This window comes from Coregonus clupeaformis, chromosome 31, assembly GCF_020615455.1.
Source record: "Coregonus clupeaformis isolate EN_2021a chromosome 31, ASM2061545v1, whole genome shotgun sequence".
In the NCBI taxonomy this organism is placed as follows: Eukaryota; Metazoa; Chordata; class Actinopteri; order Salmoniformes; family Salmonidae; genus Coregonus; species Coregonus clupeaformis.
In genome coordinates, this window is record NC_059222.1 from 5,635,143 (window position 1) to 5,659,125 (window position 23,983).

Below are 23,983 nucleotides of genomic sequence, written 5' to 3' on the forward strand. Positions count from 1 at the left end.
TGTTATAAATGTATTTGCATTTTAATGAGGGAAATAAGTATTTGACCCCCTCTCAATCAGAAAGATTTCTGGCTCCCAGGTGTCTTTTATACAGGTAACGAGCTGAGATTAGGAGTGCTCCTAATCTCAGCTTGTTACCTGTATAAAAGACACCTGTCCACAGAAGCAATCAATCAATCAGATTCCAAACTCTCCACCATGGCCAAGACCAAAGAGCTCTCCAAGGATGTCAGGGACAAGATTGTAGACCTACACAAGGCTGGAATGGGCTACAAGACCATCGCCAAGCAGCTTGGTGAGAAGGTGACAACAGTTGGTGTGATTATTTGCAAATGGAAGAAACACAAAAGCACTGTCAATCTCCCTCGGCCTGGGGCTCCATGCAAGATCTCACCTCGTGGAGTTTCAATGATCATGAGAACGGTGAGGAATCAGCCCAGAACTACACTGGAGGATCTTGTCAATGATCTCAAGGCAGCTGGGACCATAGTCACCAAGAAAACAATTGGTAACACACTACGCCGTGAAGGACTGAAATCCTGCAGCGCCCGCAAGGTCCCCCTGCTCAAGAAAGCACATATACATGCCCGTCGGAAGTTTGCCAATGAACATCTGAAAGATTCAGAGGAGAACTGGGTGAAAGTGTTGTGGTCAGTTGAGACCAAAATGCAGCTCTTTGGCATCAACTCAACTCGCTGTGTTTGGAGGAGGAGGAATGTTACCTATGACCCCAAGAACACCATCCCCACCGTCAAACATGGAGGTGAAAACATTATGCTTTGGGGGTGTTTTTCTGCTAAGGGGACAGGACAACTTCACAGCATCAAAGGGACGATGGACTGGGCCATGTACCGTCAAATCTTGGGTGAGAACCTCCTTCCCTCAGCCAGGGCATTGAACATGGGTCGTGGATGGGTATTCCAGCATGACAATGACCCAAAACACACGGCCAAGGCAACAAAGGAGCGGCTCAAGAAGAAGCACATTAAGGTCCTGGAGTGGCCTAGCCAGTCTCCAGACCTTAATCCCATAGAAAATCTGTGGAGGGAGCTGAAGGTTCGAGTTGCCAAACGTCAGCCTCGAAACCTTAATGACTTGGAGAAGATCTGCAAAGAGGAGTGGGACAAAATCCCTCCTGAGATGTGTGCAAACCTGGTGGCCAACTACAAAAACGTCTGACCTCTGTAATTGCCAACCAAGGGTTTTGCCACCAAGTAATAAGTCATGTTTTGCAGAGGGGTCAAATACTTATTTCCCTCATTAAAATGCAAATCAATTTATAACATTTTTGACATGTGTTTTTCTGGTTTTTTTTTGTTTGTTATTCTGTCTCTCACTGTTCAAATAAACCTACCATTAAAATTATAGACTGATCATTTCTTTGTCAGTGGGCAAACGTACAAAATCAGCAGGGGATCAAATACTTTTTTCCCTCACTGTAGCATACCTAGCCTTTAGCGAAACAGGATAGTATCATATTGAGCAGATGATCCGGGTTTGGAACCCGGTCATTTAGATTCCACATTGGCTCCATATTCTGTTGCCGTTCCGTATTCAGTGCCTGTTATATGAATTTCTCTCTGTCCTAGTAGCTGCTGCTGTTGTTCAGATCTGAAAGATTTGGATGGGTGTAGAGAATATGGTAGTAGCTTCACCTTTGCCCTCTGATAGGGTAGGTGGAATTTTGCCATATTGCTTAAACAATATACATTCCTTTGAGATCTACAAGAGTGCCTAAAGGATAGGGCCTATGGGGTTGTTTCTGAACCAGCCTAGTTTGTGGACCTCTTGTAATTTTCTATGATGCCATAGACATGGAGGCTTACCTTGTAGCTGCTGCTGTAGATGCTGCTGTTCCAGGGCCAGAGTTGACAGGGTGTAAGTGCAGAATTCCAGGTTCTCCAGGGTCTGCAGACAGGCCGTCTCCTCCTCCTCCTCCTCCTCCAGCATGGCCCTCAGCTCCGCGGCTGTGTGAGCGTACGCCTCCATGTCCTTCTCCATCTCCTGCAGCCGCAGCAGCAGCCTGTACTCCTCCTCTTGCTGCATCTCTCTTTGCCTCTCAATCTTGATCTCCCTGTCCATCTCCATCTCAAGGTGCTGCTCTATCTCCTTCTCTTGCTCCAGAGCCAGGTCACCGAAGGCAGGTTCAGACTCTTCTCTCCTCTCATCAGTCTCTGTCGCAGACCCCTCCCCCTCCTCGCGGGTGTAGAAGAGGGGTCCAAAGGGCTGGAGGTTGTTAAGGGGAGGGGATGGTTGCCGGGGGCAGTGTGGGGGTGGGCGAGGCGCAGGGCGTGCCGGTTTGTAGGGAGCTCGAACTGGGGGGTGGAGGATTCTTGGACGAGGGGGAGGGGGGCGAAGGGTCTTGCATCTCTCCAGGGAGGAAGAGGGTTGGAGGAGGGTCAGTTGGGAGTGGGAGGAGCCTCGCATGATGTCGCTCTCGCTACTGAAGTCCAGTATGGAAAAGTGACGGGAGATGTTGGATTGTCGGCTTGCATTATCCCCGGCAGCAGCCCCGACAACATCCCTAGCAGCAGCCCCGACAACATTGGCCCCTCCGTGCCCCGGCAGGCTCTTCTCAAATTGCAAGAGCTGCTGGGATAACTTGGTCTCCAGGTCGCCGGCTGATGTTGCCAGGGAATCCAACGTGAGGGAAGCGGGCAGGAGACCATTGGAGCCCTGTCCCTTCTGCTGGGACAGCGCCCTGCGCTCACCGCGGCAACCCAGTAGCAAGTCGGCGTCGTTGACGCTGGAGTGGCGGGTCAGCTTTTTCTGCCTGTGGCCCTCCACCACTAGACTTAACAATGCCTTGCCCAGACTAGGACCTTTGTCATTTCTAGTGGTGCCCTCTGGTGCTCCGAGGTAGTGGCCATTATCTTTGGACCAGGCAGACTGGGTGCTAGGTGTAGCTAGGCTAAGGGCTCTGTTGAGTAGTGGTGGTAGGGTCGTATCAGGGTGGCTAGTCCTGCTACCATTATTGGTGGCGGTAGGGCTGATGTGATGCCTGTGGCCCAGAGCTGGCACACTAGGCCGAGGGGGAAGCCTGGGCCTTGCCGGAGGGACAGAGCTGGGTCTCTGGGGCCCATGGTGGGCTGTAGGCCTGTGAGTTTGCGGTTCAGCCCTATCTCTTCTCTCCCCCCTGTCCTGGGTCCGCTCCCCTGCACTCTCCTGGGAAAGCATCTCGCTGACAGAGTCCCCCTGCCATCTCCTTTCTTCCGCCCTATCAAAGTAATCCAGGTCCCACACAGTGTGGTCCTCTTGGGGTCTCCACTCAGAACCGTACTTCGTCTTGCTATGGTCCTGTTGACCGGAGCTGCAGTCCAAGGTGTAGCTGCTATACTCCTCCACCCCTTCTCTTTTTACAGCTTCCATGTCTTCCCTCACGTTTTGCCCATCGTCCTCAATCTTGACAAAGCGATGTGGAAAGACACCACATCGCCCTCTCAGCTCGCCCTCCAGCCAACCGTCCTCCAGGGTGTTCAGCACCCGGATACGGTCCCCCACGTCAAATTCCAACTCTCCTGGCTCCATGGCCCGAAAGTCGTGCAGTGCTACCCCATACACCCCATCCTCCTCCTCTTCTTCAACCTCCCCGGAAAACACCTCCTCAATCCCTTCCCCACTACTGTAGGGCTCATAGGTCAAAGGTTCAGTCTTGTAGCTCATGGGGTCAGCCTCTGTATCATGTGGGGACCTCAGGGGCCCCAGAAGCTCCACGAATCCCTCGGGAAACACCCCCCTGCGTCCGACCAGCTCTCCCTGGAACCAGCCAGACTCAGGAAGGCCGATGATTGTGATAAGGTCCCCCTTGCGGAAGTCTAACTCCTCATGGAGCTGTGCGTGGAGGTCCATGAGGGCCCTGGCCTGGCCGAAGGCATATGGGGGGAGCTCGGAAGCCTGGGCCTGGGCGCTGCGCTCCGACAGCTGCCTGGAGCGACCCGACAGGTGGAGCTCTTTCACGCAGGACACAGGGAAGAGGCCACGAGCTCCCCAGGCATTACGCCCCCTCTGCCAGGCTGTCCCTGGGTCCACGCTGCTCTCGGCTGCCACCACATCACCTAACAAGAAAGAGAGGGAGGGGAGAGCAAATGAGAAGAGACGAGAGGAGGAAGATGAAGGTGACAGTAGTAAGACAGAAAGAGAGGGAAGAATGAGGAAGGGCAAGAAGAGGGGAGTCAGATTAGATATTGTATGGCTTGAGAATTTTATCACAGCAGGTGGTGAAAATGTAACTTGACTGGGCCTCATTCATCAATAATGAGCAGCAGAAATGTGAAATTCGTTCATATATGCAAGGTTTTCAAAAACATTTCCAAGGTGTAAGGTACATTTGAATAATCTCTATGTTTCGTGCATGTTTTTTATGAGAACAGATATACATATTTCTATGTACACTGAGTATACCAAACATTAGGAACACCTTCCTAATATTGAGTTGCACCCCCCTCCCCTTTTGTCCTCAGAACAGCCTCAATTTGTTGGGGCATGGACTCTACAAGGTGTCGATAGCGTTCCACAGGGATGCTGGCCCATGTTGACTGCAATGCTTCCCACAGTTGTGTCTAGTTGGCTGGATGTCCTTTGGGTGGTGGACCATTCTTGATACACATGGGAAACTGAGTGTGAAAAACCCAGCAGCGTTGCAGTTCTTGACACAAACCGGTGCGCCTGACATCTACTACCATACCCCATTCAAAGGCACTTAAATAGTTTGTCTTGCCCATTCACCCTCTGAATGGCACACATACAGTCCATGTCTCAATTGTCTCAAGGCTTAAAAATCCTTCTTTAACCTGTCTCCTCCCCTTCATCTACACTGGTTGAAGTGGATTTAACAAGTTACATCAATAAGGGATCATAGCTTTCACCTGGATTCACCTGGTCAGTCTATGTCATTAAAAGAGCAGGTGTTCTTAGTGTTTTGTATACTCAGTGTATATGTTGATAAATTAGGCCCATGAATTATCAATAGAAGAGCCCTGAGTAACTATAATTCGAGGTGCCAGTGCAGTGCTATATTCATTAGTGCAAACCATAGCAAAATGAGCATTTCTTATTGAACAAGTTCAGGGTAGTCCCTGCCTGTTTTGCGCGTGTTTGCTTCTGATTGGTTCCTGGTGAATACACCCCTGGTAATTAAAAGTGTGGTTGCAACACTCACTACCGAGCTCCAAACTGCCTCTGGACGCAATGTCAGCACAATAACTGTTCATTGGGAGCTTCATGGAATGGGTTTCCATGGCCGAGCAGCCGCACACAAGCCTAAGATCAGTATGCGCAATGCCAAGCATCCGCTGGAGTGGTGTAAAGCTCGCCGCCATTGGACTTCATCCGAAGGACGAATCTGGTTTTGACGGATGCCAGGATAACTCTACCTGCCCCAATGCATAGTGCAGACTGTAAAGTTTGGTGGAGGAGGAATAATAGTCTGGGGCTGTTTTTCATGGTTCGGGCTAGACCCCTTAGTTTCAGTGAAGGGAAATCTTAACGCTACAGCATACAATGACATTCTAGACAATTCTGTGCTTCCAACTTTGTGGCAACAGTTTGGGGCAGGCCCTTTCCTGTTTCAGCATGACAATGCCCCTGTGCACAAAGCGAGGTCCATAGAGAAATGGTTTGTCAAATTCGGTGTGGAAGAACTTGACTGGCATGCACAGAGCCCTGACCTCAACCCCATTGAACACCTTTGGGATGAATTGGAACGCCAACTGCGAGCCAGGCCTAATCACCCAACATCATTGCCTGACCTCACTAATGCTCTTGGCAGAATGGAAGCAAGTCCCCACAGCAATGTTCGAACATCTAGTGGAAAGCCTTCCCAGAAGAGTGGAGGCTGTTATAGCAGCAAAGGGGCAACCAACTCCATAGTAATGCCCATGATTTTGGAATGAGATGTTCGACAAGCAGGTGTAACACATACCTTTGGTAATGTAGTGTATCTGTTTCCAAACATTCTGAACTGTCACATTGGCCGTGTCCTGAATGGGCCCCTAGCATCTTTACAGAGTGGTCACTAGTGACATCTAGTGAAGCCCTTGGGGATTGGCCTAAACATTTTCTGGTGGTGGGTTGCTACAGTTCAGTACATAAAATACAGTATGCAGACAGAATCCATTGAACAAGCAATAAGGATTATTCAATTAAACCAATTGTCACAGATAGCTCATGAATAAATGAGCACCATAAAGTCATATGGAGTATGGAAGGGTTGTTCAAATACAATCCTGGAGGTTTACAGCACTTCTAAGTTCATTGAATTTGTACGAAATTATTTTAAGAAAATAAATATAATATATGCCATTTAGGAGACGCTTTTATCCAAAGCGACTTAGTCATACGTGCATACCTTTTTGTTGTTGTATGGGTGGCCCCAGTGGTAATCAAATCCACAATCCTTGGTGTAGCAAGCGCCATGCTCAACCAACTGTGTCACACAGGACCACATAAAATCTTTGCATGAGCAATTGTTATGATTTCAGCATTTACCACTGTTTTAGTAGCTCGAAAACCAAAACAATACAATGAATAATATATAGAAGAGGATAGGCCATCCCACTGTGCCAGGTTCCTATCAAAGTTTCTTCCTAGGTTCCTAGGGAATTTTTTCCTGGCCACTGTGCTTTTGCTTCTGCTTTGCTTGCTCTTTGGGGTGAAGGCCAGGAATATGTAAAGCACTTTGTGAAATATACTTAAGTATCAAAAGTAAAAGTACAAGTATAAATAATTTCAAATTCCTTAAAGTAAGCAAACCAGACGGCACAATTTTCAAGTTTTTTAAATTTATGGATAGCCAGGGGCACGCTCCAACACTCAGACATAATTTACAAATGAAGCATTTGTGTTTAGTGAGTCCTCCAGATCAGAGGCAGTAGGGATGTTCAGGGATGTTCTCTTGATAAGTGCATGAATTGGACCATTTTCCTGTTCTGCTAAGCATTCAAAATGTAACGAGTACTTTTGGGTGTCATGGAAAATGTATGGATTAAAAGTACATAATTTTGTTTAGGAATGTAGTGAAGTAAAAGTAAAAGATGACAAAAATATAAATAGTAAAGTAAAGTACAGATACCCCAAAAAACAACTTAAGTAAAAATTATTTAAAGTACTACTTAAGTACTTTACACCACTGGTGTTGTCCATCCTGCCCTGCTGGATTCCCTTGATGCCTACCATACTACATGCCCTGCCTGGTGTCCTGCATCCCGTGTCTTTCCCATGTTCAGTCTTCCCTTTACCCATTTCTGCCCCATTTGATGACTATTTGCACTGCCCCCCACCCCCACCCCATCTTTTTACGCTGCTGCTACTTTGTTAATGACTTATTACATAGGATAAAGTAATCCTTCTACCCCCCTAAAAAAAAAAAAAAAAAAAAAAAAGATATTGTAAAGTGGTTATCCCACTGGCTATAGGGTGAATGCACCTATTTGTAAGTCGCTCTGGATAAGAGCGTCTGCTAAATGACGTAAATGTAATGTAAATGTTATGCATAGTCAGTTTAACTCTACCCACATGTACATATTACTTCAACTTCCTCAACTAGCCGGTGGCCCCGCACATTGACTCTGCACCGGTACCCCCCTGTATATATAGCCTCCCTACTGTTATTTAGTTTTACTTCTGCTCTTTTTTTCTCAACACTTTTTTTTGTTGTTGTTTTATTTTACTTTTTTTTATAAAAAATAAATGCACTGTTGGTTAAGGGCTGTAAGTAAGCATTTCACTGTAATGTCTGCACCTGTTGTATTCGGCGCATGTGGCCAATACAATTAGATTTGATTTGATAAATGCACTTTAAAATGCTACGCTGAGTGTTACAGTGTTGCTTCTGAACCAGGGACCCTCTGAACACATTGACAACTGTCACCCACAAAGCATCATTCCCTGTCACTCCACAAAAGCTGCGGTCCTTGCGGAGCAAGGGAAACAACTACTTCAAGGTCTTAGAGCGAGTGACGTCACCAATTGAACGCTACTAGCGCACACCGCTAACTAGCTACCAACTGGGCACACCGCGTCACTTCAACGTGGATAATTGGGTAATATTTGGTTGACACGTTGATCAATGAGATTACAATCAGTGTTGGCTCCTCAGAGAGGAAGGAGAGGACCATCCTAATCTCTGAATTTCAGAAGACAAAACAATTGTGGAACACTAAAAAAGTGAACAGATTGTTTTTGCAATGAAAGTCTACAGCAGGGGTACTCAACTTCTATTTGAGAAGGTCCAGTGACACACATTTCCTAGGTGGCAAAGGTCCGGATGGATATTGTCCTTTATTGGCGCTGTGGTACAGCGTAGTAACAAACATAGTCGTTTTCGACTTGGGAAATATGTGGTTATATAAAATGTACATTAAATACATTAAATTAGACTAGGAATTAGAATTAATTACAACTTCTTTCAAATGTAAACGTGCAAAATTGCATAAACATTGCTGAAGAACAAAAGTGGTTGCATAATTGTCTCTGCAAAAAGTGCACTGTGAACCATTGTACATGGCCTTGAATACATGTTTTCTATTTTTTATAAAATAAAGTGCATGTTTTCTGGAGAACAAAGGAGAGTTGAACAAAATTAATAATCTGAATGCACAGAATGTCACTGTGGGCCATGCAATATTCATGTACAAGTCAGTCTGGGCCTTGCCCTGCATTAATGACAAAAATTACACTCTCCTGCCAATGCTTTGAACTTTGGCACAAATGGTGTGAGAGAAACTCTGCAGGCACCATCTTTCCCCAGAAAGTGACAGGGTCACAATCACCAGCCTGCTCCTTCAAAGCCCCATTTTCTTGCAGCTCAATCAACTCCATTTGCAGTGATGCAACATCTTCCCATCTGAAGATCTGTTTTGCTTCTTCTGACAGCTTTGTCACATTAGTGACCAAGAAGGGGTTCTGGATAAGCAGCAGCTGTTCTCTTCCAACAGTGAAGTCATAAAAGCGAGCCTTGAAGTTCTCCATCAGCTTCTGGATGAAATCAACATGGTTGGGAACATCTTTGTCTCCCTGCGTTAGCACCAGAAGATTGGGGAGGTGGACAAGCTCTTCTTGAAAAGCTCCACAATTTCTTCTGGAAAGGCCGGACTGCTGTTATCATATCACATACTGGCGTTGTCCCGTGCCTGCAGCTCACCATTCAGTTGATTAAAGGTGTGATGTAATGTCTGTCAAAAATGCAACTGTTTCCATCTTCTCCTCATCTTCCAAAAACTCAGAAAAAACTGAGTTGCCTTGTCACTCTTTTGCTCTGATAAGAAAGCTTTGATTTCCTCCTGAATGGCCCAAAAGCGTTCAGTTTCAACATCGTTGTCATGACCTCAGAACACTATTTTCCCAGACTGGCACACAGGACAGATTGATGGATGATGCAGTGATATGATGTCAGGGTGGTCCTCTTTCAAACATGCAACCAGTCCCCTCCCTCTTCCTATCATGGCTGGAGCTCCATCTGTGGTGATGGAGACCACTGACTTCAGATCTATCCCCCTTTTTGTCAGCATCCCTTTGATGGCCTCATGGATATCCTCTCCCCTATGTGTGCTTCTAGATTTGTTAAGCCCAACAGCTCCTCACAGAATTCCTTATTTGTTTCGTTATAAAATCTGACAAACACCAGAAGCTGCCCATTATCAGTGTTATCTGTTGATTCATCCACAGCTAATGAAATGCATGATGCATTCTGAATGGCCTCATCAAGTGGATTCTTCTCATTGCTGTGGAATCTGACAGTGGGATCTGTTTGATCTTTTCCTTCAGCTCATCTTTTTGTTTACAATCAAGCAAGGTCTCAGCAACTTCACTCATGCATTCTTTAACCATCTCTGCGTCAGTAAATGGCTTTTTGCGTTTTCCCAAAACCCAAGCTATTCTCAGTGAGTACTCCATTGCACGTTCTTGGGCTTTCAGGGAATGCACAAGAACTTTGGTGGACCTCACAAATTGGGCTTTGAGCTGATTTATCACCTGTGTTTTGGGGATACGTTTGCTCGAAATTACTTTGTTTTGTGTCATAGTGGCATTTCACATTGGCACTTTTCACGAGCGCTACGGACTCTAAGCATATCAGGCACATTGGTTTTGAACTTGTTGCGGGGAGAATGAATGCGTACTTGTCTGTTCACTCGTCTTTGAAAATGTGATTTCCGCTATCAACTTTAATTTTCTTTGAACAAGCCATCCTCACATTCACAATGTCTATCGATGGACATACTTCCGTGTGTGTCTGCCTGCTGCTTGCTCCCAGTCCCAACACAGTCTTTCAGTGTCGAAGATATTTGCATATATTTATGCGATTGGATGAGATGTGTCTCTCTTCATGAGACTAATTTGTATAAATGCACGCGATTGGACAGGACGCGGCCCCAGGCTGGTGTTTCTTCACCACTACTAGAGACAGAGAGAGGCTGCGCTGCACTTGGGAAACGGTGCCCGGTCGATCATGTTTGAAAGCTGTCTGAAATTAATTTACTGACTTCGATATCGTTTGTTGCTGTTCGGTCCGTATTGACCCTTTGCTGGGTCCGGACACGGACCGCGGTCCGTCATTTGAGTATGACTGGTCTACAGTATCCTCAACAGCACTCTCTAGGGTAACACCATGGTATAGCCGGAGGACAGTCATTTTCCATCCTCCTCTGGGTACATTGACTACAATACAAATCCTAGGAGGCTCATGGTTCTCACCCCCTTCCATAGACTTACACAGTAATTATGATGACTACCGGAGGATGTCCTCCAACCTATCAGAGCTCTTACAGCATGAACTGACATGTTGTCCATCCAACCAAAGATTCAGAGAATGGATCTAGTACTGAAAGCATAAGCTACAGCTAGCTAGCATAAAGTGTGGTGAGTAGTTGACTCAAAGAGAGAGGAAGAGAATAATTGAACAGTTTAACATGTATTTATTCCAAAAAATAAGGAGAAGCAGCAGAGAGATAGAGAGCTACCTCTATTACATTTTTGTTTTCCTTCTTCCTAGTTTACCTTTCACTTACTTAGCTAGCTAATGCAGCTAATTTAGCCTACTCAACAATCTGACAGAGAGGAACGCTATTTATGTTAGCTCGCTGGCTAAGGCTATCCAACTCTTCTCAGTCAAGGTGTCACGAATTCTGCCGAGACTGCTCCTCCTCCTTGCTCGGGCAGGCTTCGGCGTTCGTCGTCCCCGGAGTACTAGCTGCCACCGTTGAATGTTTCGATGTTCGTTTGGTTGGGTCTGTCTGTTACACCTGTGTCCGTTTGGGTCTGATTATGTGCCCTATAAGTTTCCTGTGTTGTTTTCGTTAGTTTGTGTGTTATTTTCCGCCTGTCCGTTTGGTGTCACCTGTGCAGTACTCTGGACTTTATTTATTTTGACGCACTGTGTTGCGTTGTCGCTCGCCTCCTGGCTTTGAGGTCCTTTATTTTGTATTTGTTTAAACAGTGAGTAAAGTCTTGTGTGACTCAGCCTATGCGTCCTGCGTCTGACTCCTCAACCGCATCCACATCAACACTGACACAAGGTAAGCTTTTGGTTTTATTAATTTATCACCACCGGGGCCCGCCGGTGAAACTGTTGTCATGACTCTCTCTCCTTGGTGAGGATCAAAGGTGCCAGATCAGCTTGGCAAATGGCTGACAGATAGCCAGAACCCCCCCCACCCTCTCTCCCACAGGAGAGGAGAGGGGGGAGTTGTGACGGTTTTATGACTTAACAGCCGGTCATAAATAGTTTGCAGAAACTCTCCCTCTGGCTCTCTAGTATGGTAAGACTGAAATGTCTTTGTTATAGAGAGACTTTTGCCGTCAAAACCTTTTTCTCCAAAAGATTGGACATTGGAACCCTGTGTATGTTACCAGCCTCGAAAGTGTATTGCTGATTTGTGTATTGCTGATTCATCAATAAGGTTAGGGTACTTGCAGTTTCAAGGATTATGTGACGTTCAGAATGAGACTGATGAGGTAATGATTTAACACGTGACTGTTATCGATATAACATATATATATATATATATACAGTGGGGAAAAAAAGTATTTAGTCAGCCACCAATTGTGCAAGTTCTCCCACTTAAAAAGATGAGAGAGGCCTGTAATTTTCATTATAGGTACACGTCAACTATAACAGACAAAATTAGAAAAAAAATCCAGAAAATCACATTGTAGGATTTTTAATGAATTTATTTGCAAATTATGGTGGAAAATAAGTATTTGGTCAATAACAAAAGTTTCTCAATACTTTGTTATATACCCTTTGTTGGCAATGACACAGGTCAAACGTTTTCTGTAAGTCTTCACAAGGTTTTCACACACTGTTGCTGGTATTTTGGCCCATTCCTCCATGCAGATCTCCTCTAGAGCAGTGATGTTTTGGAGCTGTCGCTGGGCAACACAGACTTTCAACTCCCTCCAAAGATTTTCTATGGGCTTGAGATCTGGAGACTGGCTAGGCCACTCCAGGACCTTGAAATGCTTCTTACGAAGCCACTCCTTCGTTGCCCGGGCGGTGTGTTTGGGATCATTGTCATGCTGAAAGACCCAGCCACGTTTCATCTTCAATGCCCTTGCTGATGGAAGGAGGTTTTCACTCAAAATCTCACGATACATGGCCCCATTCATTCTTTCCTTTACACGGATCAGTCGTCCTGGTCCCTTTGCAGAAAAAAGCCCCAAAGCATGATGTTTCCACCCCCATGCTTCACAGTAGGTATGGTGTTCTTTGAATGCAACTCAGCATTCTTTGTCCTCCAAACACGACGAGTTGAGTTTTTACCAAAAAGTTATATTTTGGTTTCATCTGACCATATGACATTCTCCCAATCCTCTTCTGGATCATCCAAATGCACTCTAGCAAACTTCCGACGGGCCTGGACATGTACTGGCTTAAGCAGGGGGACACATCTGGCACTGCAGGATTTGAGTCCCTGGCGGCGTAGTGTGTTACTGATGGTAGGCTTTGTTACTTTGGTCCCAACTCTCTGCAGGTCATTCACTAGGTCCCCCCGTGTGGCTCTGGGATTTTTGCTCACCGTTCTTGTGATCATTTTGACCCCACGGGGTGAGATCTTGCGTGGAGCCCCAGATCGAGGGAGATTATCAGTGGTCTTGTATGTCTTCCATTTCCTAATAATTGCTCCCACAGTTGATTTCTTCAAACCAAGCTGCTTACCTATTGCATATTCAGTCTTCCCAGCCTGGTGCAGGTCTACAATTTTGTTTCTGGTGTCCTTTGACAGCTCTTTGGTCTTGGCCATAGTGGAGTTTGGAGTGTGACTGTTTGAGGTTGTGGACAGGTGTCTTTTATACTGATAACAAGTTCAAACAGGTGCCATTAATACAGGTAACGAGTGGAGGACAGAGGAGCCTCTTAAAGAAGAAGTTACAGGTCTGTGAGAGCCAGAAATCTTGCTTGTTTGTAGGTGACCAAATACTTATTTTCCACCATAATTTGCAAATAAATTCATTAAAAATCCTACAATGTGATTTTCTGGATTTTGTTTTCTCAATTTGTCTGTCATAGTTGACGTGTACCTATGATGAAAATTACAGGCCTCTCTCATCTTTTTAAGTGGGAGAACTTGCACAATTGGTGGCTGACTAAATACTTTTTTTCCCCACTGTATATATATATCTCTTCTAAGAGTTTAATTTGGGAGATGGTAACTCGTTAAACAACTTCTTCCGTGGTGCCCCAAATTCCTAATGAGTTAATTGCTACATTATTAATTTAATTGTGACAATTAAACATAGTTAGTTGATTCGATAGATAACAGTCATCACATTAATGCAAGTCACGTCACGACATATTGGAGCCCCCGTGCGAGGAATCTAAGACAGAATTAGGCCTTACTGTTGAATTCAGTCTATATGAATTGTGCAGAACTTTACGTTATACACCCAGGTTACGTTATACACCAGTAGAGCCGTAGGCAGGATTTGTTGTTGAGGTGTGTGTGTGTTTCCATTTGAACAAGATACTAGAGGTTGCCTCCGGTGTTGTTTTTCTGACGAAGTCAGCGTGTAGGATGAATTACTGAATGCTACGAGCCAGGACATATGGGCCGGCCGATTTAGGTATTCTGAGAAATAGACTTGGCCAAAACGTAGTACTATTTCTGTCTCTCGCGTTTCAGTAGCAAGTAGACTCGGTCATTATTAATTTCTAGAGCGAGGACATATGGGCCGGCCGATTATAGAAATTTGAGTAGATATATTAGCTTGACCGAAGCGAGTAATTATCTCTCCATCTCTCGCGTTTCAGTAGCGTGAGTAGATCAAGGTGCATTTCTTAATGTTTCCGCACGTTCCGGTAAACATCGCGAAAAATAACGTTGATTAAGGGTGAACGTGAGACGTCATTAGTAAAACCCCATTCCCTTGTTAAAGGGGACTCTGTTGTGCTGGGAAGTGAGATTCCTGTACAGGTAGGGCTAGTTTTGCACTAGATGCTAAGCTAACAAAGGGAGAGCAGCCATTTTTTCTTTGTTCACAGGGCAACAGTCTGTGCCTTGGAAAACGGAAGTTCCGCCTCCTCGGGACTCCCGTTTGATTTCAGCTTTCTGCGATCAGTGGTATCGGCAGTATCTCTCCAATACCGCAGTGCACAGCAGAAGTACAAGCAAGAAATGGTGGATATGAAAGGAAAAGGGGGAGAGAACCAGGAAACTAAGGGAAAAAGCAGAAGAGGACAACATTCTGCTAGCCGAGGAACTGCGTTTGAAAACGGAACAATTAAAAGTAATTGCAAAAACCTATGACTACGAACGAGCACAAACTCTTCAACAAAATAGTATTCTAAAGGAACAACTTAATTTAGCCAAAACTAAATACGACGAAGTTATCTATAAACAGGAGCGCACAATTTGATAACATGCATGCAGTTTTGATGAACGTTACTCAAAGCAATAATGTTCTAGTCCAAATGCTGCACACCAAAGTCGATCAGTTAATGAACACAATGACCAAGTTGGATGACAAATCAGCTAAACTCACTGAAGTCGCTGACCAAATTAATGATGTGAGAACTCAGGTGATGAAGATGGAAATATTGATTTCTAAGCAAGCGGAGGAAATTTCATCACTGAATCTCGCGCTCCGCACTCAAGACCTCAACCTGCAAACCATGACAGATAAGTATGAGTCTAAAATAAGTACTCTAAGTGTACTCTGCTATGCAGCGGAATACCACTCTTAGGTACCATCCGGAGGAATTCCAGAAGAGTCACGCGCTACAGCATGACTACCCAGTCAAGCAACCAAGCTCGCAACCGGAGCTCGGTACACAAAGGAGTGAAGACGACAGAAGGTTTCAGACGTTGCCTCTCTCAGGTGTCCCTCAGTCTTCTCCTCTCGGCCATTCAGCGCAGAGTAATATGGCACCTCCTCGCCAACAAAGCCAAAGCTTGGTTTCTCCTCTTGGCCTTTCAGCCCACAATTCCCCACAGGATGAAGCCAACCCTCTCTGCGCACTTGGCACGGAACACCTTGACAAACTCGTCAAAAACTTCCACACCTTTGACACCGGTCTGGGTAAGCCAAACGACACTGACACGTTCCTAGCAGACATAGAGGACGCCTTGGATGGCTACCCGAACGCTACGGATTCTGACAGGCTTTACCTGTTGAAGCGAACGTCGAATAGACACGTGACAAGGTTCATACGTCTACAACAGCAACACGTGCAAAATGACTACGCTAAACTTGCCACGGCTTTGAAAATAGAAATCAGTGGTTCTGTGACTCACAAACACGACAGCTCGCTGGCTAACACTGTCAAACAAGCTCGGAATGAACACCCACAAGCTTACTATCATAGGCTTCGTTCAGCTTACTTTGGCCTACTCACTGAAACAGGAATGGAAGAGCAATTACCATTCAAACAAATGTTTCTGTCAAACATATATCTCAACTTCATTACCTACTTGTGCCCTACAGCCCACGTTGGTTTGCCAATCTCAGAACTCAGAGAGCTTGCAAGCAGAGCTTTTGAGGCATCAAAAGTGCGCAATGCTAAGAGCCCTGTAATCTCGGGTTTGAAGACACTCCCGAGTGGCGCAGTGGTCTAAGGCACTGCATCGCAGTGCTAGCTGTGCCACTAGAGATCCTGGTTCGAGTCCAGGCTCTGTCGCAGCCGGGAGACCCATGGGCGGCACAATTGGTCCAGCGTCGTCCAAGGTAGGGGAGGGTTTGGCCGGCAGGGATGTGGGTTCGTTTCCCACGGGGACCAGTATGACACAAAAAAAAAAACATACCAATACTCACACGGTCCAAATAACTGTGAAGTATGTTGCCAGAGAAACGACTACCGCTACAATCAACCTGATCGTTACGTTCCTAAACCCAACCCACACAACGTGTCAGAGCACAAGGGTAACCAGGGTAACAAAGGGTTCAACGACGATCAAAACTTAAACAGATTCTCTCTAGAAGTTCTGCTAAGAGAAATACAGAAGCGCAAACATTTTGAGAAAGGAGAAAAAGATAAGTGACTAGAAGTGGATTTGCCGGACAACCAGTCCGCCAAAATGAACACCATTTGCGAGGATGTAAACGATCAACTTACTCCTGCTCTCACTCGAGACTCTATCCAGGTCCCGCTCGATCTAGAAACAAGCCCACAGGCTTTGTCTATAGTCTGTGATACAAATGTTGCGAAGAAAAAACACATTGCAAGAGCCAATTCCACTCGAAACCCGATAAGTCAATCTGTTTCCACCATGAACAGAAATGACACATCACGTCGTTACGAACGACCACTCCACTTCGTGGGGAATATGACCACAAAATGCGACTCAAACAGCCCATACCTGGAAACAGCTAATTGATTCGTGCTCGACAATATCGCTCATCTCTCAAACGTTGTTCAATGATCTCAAAAGGGCTTTGAACCCAGCTTAAATGTTGGTTAAAAACGGAAAGATGCGATACTAAACTTTGAGGTTTCACTCAGACTACCTCGCCTATCACATTGAGACTCATGCTGAAACTACACTTCCAAGACGTATCGCTTGTTCACCCTGTGTATGTTACCAGCCTCGAAAGTGAACCCCTGCTACTCGGAGCAGACTTGATGGATCGTTTGATCCCACTGATGGATTGGAAAACCAACCAAGTATGGTCACAGGTAACTGTGCGGTCTCCACTGACCACACTGTCTTCTCTGATCGTTAACTGAAAAACAGTCATCCAACGAGGGGTACCTATCGAAAGAACCCCTTGGGAAACAGACGTTTCGACACCTCTTGGGGCAGAATCTGACCCAAGGAGATATTACGATATCTCGTAACATTCAATCAGCAAACCTGATTGACCATTCTTTTCATGATTTCGAGCCAGCAGTCTCTGTGAGTGAGCAACTTCCCTCCTCCTTGGAGTCATGCGATACTGTAGCTGAGATTAACTTATCTTGTCCTTCTGACACTTCTGCAAGCACTGCGGCTGTCTCAGGAATAAAAGCATTGACGTGCAGAGTATACTCTGCTTCCGATGTTACATTTTCCGCTTTGAAGGGGACTGAAACCCCTTACAATGAATCTAACAGCGTCAGTCTCGCAACTGACCCGATGATTCCCACTGGTGAAACGCTGTGCCATATCGCAGAAAGATATCTTTGTCTCAGCTCGCAGGTACTGGAACGTCGCCACACGCAGATGCTGTGGTGACTGACAGGTCACGACAACCACTGAGCGTTTTTCAAGCACAAACGCCAGGAGATTTGGTTGAATGGTTACAGCCAATCTACTAACTACGGGGCTGCTGACAACTCGTACAAAGGGTCCGACCATTTCGTTTGTGCCTCGGACACCAACACCCACCACTGGATGACACAAAGGGAGGGAGAATACTAGCCCAGACCCATGATGAGCCTCGTCGAGGCCGGTGGTGGGGGGGGGGGGTTGAGACTACGTGCAACACTGTACGAGACCGCCAGAGCAGGGAACAAATCTAGTTCTAAACTTCCCCATGAGAACAGAGAGGAGCGGACAAGCCCCTCAATGGGGATAACCTTAAAACACATCTGAGATTTTTTATTTTTTTATTATTATTATTTTTTATTTATTTCACCTTTATTTAACCAGGTAAACCAGTTGAGAACAAGTTCTCATTTACAACTGCGACCTGGCCAAGATAAAGCAAAGCAGTGCGATAAAAACAACAACACAGAGTTACATATGGGGTAAAACAAAACAAAGTCAAAAATACAACAGAAATACATATATATACAGTGTGTGCAAATGTAGCAAGTTATGGAGGTAAGGCAATAAATAGGCTATAGTGCAAAATAATTACAATTAGTATTAACACTGGAATGATAGATGTGCAAGAGATGATGTGCAAATAGAGATACTGGGGTACAAATGAGCAAAATAAATAACAATATAGGGATGAGGTAGTTGGGTGGGCTAATTTCAGATGGGCTGTGTACAGGTGCAGTGATCGGTAAGGTGCTCTGACAACTGATGCTTAAAGTTAGTGAGGGAGATAAGTGTCTCCAGCTTCAGAGATTTTTGCAATTTGTTCCAGTCATTGGCAGCAGAGAACTGGAAGGAATTGCGGCCAAAGGAGGTGTTGGCTTTGGGGATGACCAGTGAGATATACCTGCTGGAGCGCAGACTACGGGTGGGTGTTGCTATGGTGACCAATGAGCTAAGATAAGGCGGGGATTTGCTGATAAGGCGGGAGATATAACTGATGTGTACCACACTGGTCGTAAAAGAAGTCCAGTGGACTTTCCACCTCCAAAACAAATGGCAACGATAATCATTCCTTTCCATGTGTAGTTTCAACTACAATGCAACTAGTAAAATGCTCTAAATCAGGTATTCCGGTAGGATAACATTTCAGAATACATCAGCTGGTCCCCTTGAGTACCAGCACCAATGCCAGCAACAGTCAGTCCAGCCACACTCAGTAAGAAGGTTAGAGACCTAACAAGTCAAATTGCCCTTGATAACAGCGATAGAGGAGTTAGTAGTCACTCAGATTGCAACATGTGGAAGGGAATCTCCAAAGCGCTCTTCTGACGGTTAACACACATGCCACTAATAAATAGAACCCTCCATTCAGGAGGAACGTTATTAGAAGTCATGAGCCATGATCACACTGCGTACGACTGGTTCAGTGCTTATAGAGTACTTCCGTCGTGAGGTTAGCTCCTCTGTGGATAACATAGCTATGAAATAGACTCCTTCATACCTATCGCCACTAAAATGGTGTAAGACACATTTGTCCTCTTGGCATATAGCTTGAGGTCGTCACCGATTCTTACTGACCTCCAGTTATTGACATGGAAATTATCTGATGACGTCAGACTCATTCTGAAAAGGTTGCAGCCTACCAGGATACTTGTTTTTCTTTCCCTTGGCATGTGCGCTTGTGTAAGCATAAACCCACATGTACAACGGAACATTTAATGAGGATTTATGCTAGGATCACTTAAGGGTCCGAGCAAAATACCAGCCTTGGTAAAGTTGAACATTTACCCTGAGGCCTTTGACTCCACAGCTACAGCACTCACCAGTTTCTCCCCAGAGGTCCATAGGTCATCCCTGTAGACTGTCCGAAGCTAGTGCCTTACAGCTGTAGACTTATCATGTAGTTATCAACTTAGAATAGTGCCCAAAGCAACACACCGCTAAGTAGGAACGCTCTAGATATAACTTTGACAATGCCATGATAAGGTCGTTTAGCCAAGACCGTGGACATATATAGAATACAGTCCAATTAGATGATTAAGGTGTGGTAACTGTTTTGTATATATTTTGCTTATGCTTTTATTCATTTTCTTTGACACTTAGGAAGTGATAAAGCCAGAAACAAGTTCCCCATACAACCATCAGTTAGTGCCACAGCGCAGCTCATTTGGGAAAGACATGTAATTATGTATTTTGTGAGTGTTGTGCGTTGTTAACATCTGCCTAAGTTACTGCCTAGATCTACCAGACTGGACAACCGGACGACTGGTCCGGGAACGGCAATCCCCAACCATAATAAAATATTATTCTGTATCTTAGTCCATGCCGCTCTGTCATTGCTTGTCCATATACAGTGGGGAAAAAAAGTATTTAGTCAGCCACCAATTGTGCAAGTTCTCCCACTTAAAAAGATGAGAGATGCCTGTAATTTTCATCATAGGTACACGTCAACTATGACAGACAAATTGAGGAAAAAAAATCCAGAAAATCACATCGTAGGATTTTTTACGAATTTATTTGCAAATTATGGTGGAAAATAAGTATTTGGTCACCTACAAACAAGCAAGATTTCTGGCTCTCACAGACCTGTAACTTCTTCTTTAATAGGCTCCTCTGTCCTCCACTCGTTACCTGTATTAATGGCACCTGTTTGAACTTGTTATCAGTATAAAATACACCTGTCCACAACCTCAAACAGTCACACTCCAAACTCCACTATGGCCAAGACCAAAGAGCTGTCAAAGGACACCAGAAACAAAATTGTAGACCTGCACCAGGCTGGGAAGACTGAATCTGCAATAGGTAAGCAGCTTGGTTTGAAGAAATCAACTGTGGGAGCAATTATTAGGAAATGGAAGACATACAAGACCACTGATAATCTCCCTCGATCTGGGGCTCCACGCAAAATCTCACCCCGTGGGGTCAAAATGATCACAAGAATGGTGAGCAAAAATCCCAGAACCACACGGGGGGACCTAGTGAATGACCTGCAGAGAGCTGGGACCAAAGTAACAAAGCCTACCATCAGTAACACACTACGCCGCCAGGGACTCAAATCCTGCAGTGCAAGACGTGTCCCCCTGCTTAAGCCAGTACATGTCCAGGCCTGTCTGAAGTGCATTTGGATGATCCAGAAGAGGATTGGGAGAATGTCATATGGTCAGATGAAACCAAAATATAACTTTTTGGTAAAAACTCATCTCATCATGTTTGGAGGACAAAGAATGCTGAGTTGCATCCAAAGAACACCATACCTACTGTGAAGCATGGGGGGTGGAAACATCATGCTTTGGGGCTGTTTTTCTGCAAAGGGACCAGGACGACTGATCCGTGTAAAGGAAAGAATGAATGGGGCCATGTATCGTGAGATTTTGAGTGAAAACCTCCTTCCATCAGCAAGGGCATTGAAGATGAAATGTGGCTGAGTCTTTCAGCATGACAATGATCCCAAACACACCGCCCGGGCAACGAAGGAGTGGCTTCGTAAGAAGCATTTCAAGGTCCTGGAGTGGCCTAGCCAGTCTCCAGATCTCAACCCCATAGAAAATCTTTGGAGGGAGTTGAAAGTCCGTGTTGCCCAGCGACAGCCTCAAAACATCACTGCTCTAGAGGAGATCTGCATGGAGGAATGGGCCAAAATACCAGAAACAGTGTGTGAAAACCTTGTGAAGACTTACAGAAAACGTTTGACCTGTGTCATTGCCAACAAAGGGTATATAACAAAGTATTGAGAAACTTTTGTTATTGACCAAATACTTATTTTCCACCATCATTTGCCAATAAATTCATAAAAAATCCTACAATGTGATTTTCTGGATTATTTTTTCTCATTTTGTCTGTCATAGTTGACGTGTACCTATGATGAAAATTACAGGCCTCTCTCATCTTTTTAAGTGGGAGAACTTGCACAATTGGTGGCTGACTAAATACTTTTTTTCCCCACTGTATGTCTATATTCTTAAATCCCATTCCTTACTTTTTTGTGTGTATTGGGTATATGTTGTGAAATTGTTAGATATTACTTGTTAGATATTACTGCACTGTCGGAGCTAGAAGCACAAGCATTTCGCTACACTTTTTATTTTATTTATTTATTTTATTTCACCTTTATTTAACCAGGTAAGCCAGTTGAGAACAGGTTCTCATTTACAACTGCGACCTGGCCAAGATCAAGCAAAGTAGTGCAATAAAAAACAACACAGAGTTACATATGGGGTAAAAAACATAAAGTCAGAAATACAACAGAAAATATATATACAGTGTGTGCAAATGTAGCAAGTTATGGAGGTATGGCAATAAATAGGCTATAGTGCAGAATAATTACAATAGTATTAACACTGGAATGCTAGATGTGCAAGAGATTATGTGCAAATAGAGATACTGGGGTGCAAAAGAGCAAAATAAATAACAATATAGGGATGAGGTAGTTGGGTGGGCTAATTTCAGATGGGCTGTGTACAGGTGCAGTGATCGGTAAGGTGCTCTGACAACTGATGCTTAAAGTTATTGAGGGAGATAAGAGTCTCCAGCTTCAGAGATTTTTGCAATTCGTTCCAGTCATTGGCAGCAGAGAACTGGAAGGAATGGCGGCCAAAGGAGGTGTTGGCTTTGGGAATGACCAGTGAGATATACCTGCTGGAGCGCAGACTACGGGTGGGTGCTGCTATGGTGACCAATGAGCTAAGATAAGGCGGGGATTTGCCTAGCAGTGATTTATAGATGGCCTGGAGCCAGTGGGTTTGACGACGAACATGTAGTGAGGACCAGCCAACAAGAGCGTACAGGTCACAGTGGTGGGTAGTGTATGGGGCTTTGGAGACAAAACGGATGGCACTGTGATAGACTACATCCAATTTGCTGAGTAGAGTGTTGGAGGCTATTTTGTAAATGACATCGCCGAAGTCAAGGATCGGTAGGATAGTCAGTTTTACGAGGGCATGTTTGGCAGCATGAGTGAAGGAGGCTTTGTTGCGAAATAGGAAGCCGATTCTAGATTTAACTTTGGATTGGAGATTCTTTATGTGAGTCTGGAAGTTGAGTTTACAGTCTAACCAGACACCTAGGTATTTGTAGTTGTCCACATACTCTAGGTCAGACCCGTCGAGAGTGGTGATTCTAGTCGGGTGGGCGGGTGTCAGCAGCGTTCACCCGCTACAACATCTGCTAAACACGTGTATGTGACAAATACAATTTGATTTGATTTGATAGAAACATTCTGTAGGATTGTTGAAAATGATGTAGGAGACAAAACACAAATCCTATGATAACCTGAATAGAGACGAGAGAATGGCTCTTAAGGACTTATAGTGGCTTGCGAAAGTATTCACCCCCCTTGGCATTTTTCCTATTTTGTTGCCTTACAACCTGGAATTGAAATGGATTATTTGGGGGCTTGTATCATTTGATTTACACAACATGCCTACCACTTTGAAGATGCAAAATATTTTTTTGGGGTGAAACAAACAAGACAAAAAAACAGAACACTTGAGCGTGCATAACTATTCACCCCCCCCAAAGTCAATACTTTGTAGAGCCACCTTTTGCAGCAATTACAGCTGCAAGTCTCTTGGGGTATGTCTCTATAAACTAATTAATCTTTGAGTCAGACTTTTTCCTTCAAATTCGGGGTGTAGCCATGGGCTCCCCCTTTGCCCCCAACTAAGCAAACCTGTATGTGGGACAATTTGAGGAAGCACTCATTTACAAAACAGAGACACACCCCCTACTTTCTAAAATCCTCCTATGGCAGAGATACATAGATGATGTCTTTGTGCTCTGGGAAGGAAGTCAGCAGGAACTAAAGAATTCCTAACTCTGCTAAACGAGAGCTCTGAATATCTCAAATTCACCATGAAGACTGATGAGAGAAAAATAATCTACCTGGATTTATGGATCATCAAAGAAAATGATGCATTACATACAGACTTATACACAAAGCCCACAGACCGCAATACCTTGCTACGTGCGGATAGTATGCATCCCCTTCCCCTCAAGAATGCAGGGTTAAACGAATCTGTGGCCGCCAGTCATATTTTGACAGCAATGCTAAGAAAATGACAGATACATACAAAATGAGAGGCTACAAGGACAAAACTGTTGATGCTGCAATGATGAAAATATCTCAAAAACCAAGAGAGGAATTGCTAAAAACTAAACCAAAGAAGAAAAACAACGCAACAGACTTTTGCACTACGTACGTCAAGTGTTCGGCGAAAATCAAATCATATTAAATGTATTGGTCACATACACATGGTTAGCAGAAGTTATTGCGAGTGTAGCGAAATGCTTGTGCTTCTAGTTCCGAC

General features: G+C 44.8%; 1 protein-coding gene across 1 annotated transcript in view; it reads right to left on the reverse strand.

Annotated features, from left to right (window-relative positions):
- Positions 1-1,585: 1,585 nt before the first annotated feature.
- The window catches only part of LOC121547149 (dynamin-binding protein-like), an 88,307-nt gene continuing 65,909 nt past the window's right edge, over positions 1,586-23,983 (reverse strand). The window contains exons 4-5 of the mRNA XM_041858266.2: positions 1,827-4,055; positions 1,586-1,611 (exon numbers count right to left, since the gene is read on the reverse strand). Of these exons, the coding sequence (XP_041714200.2) occupies positions 1,586-1,611; positions 1,827-4,055 (2,255 nt within the window). The remainder of the gene's footprint in view (positions 1,612-1,826; positions 4,056-23,983) is intronic.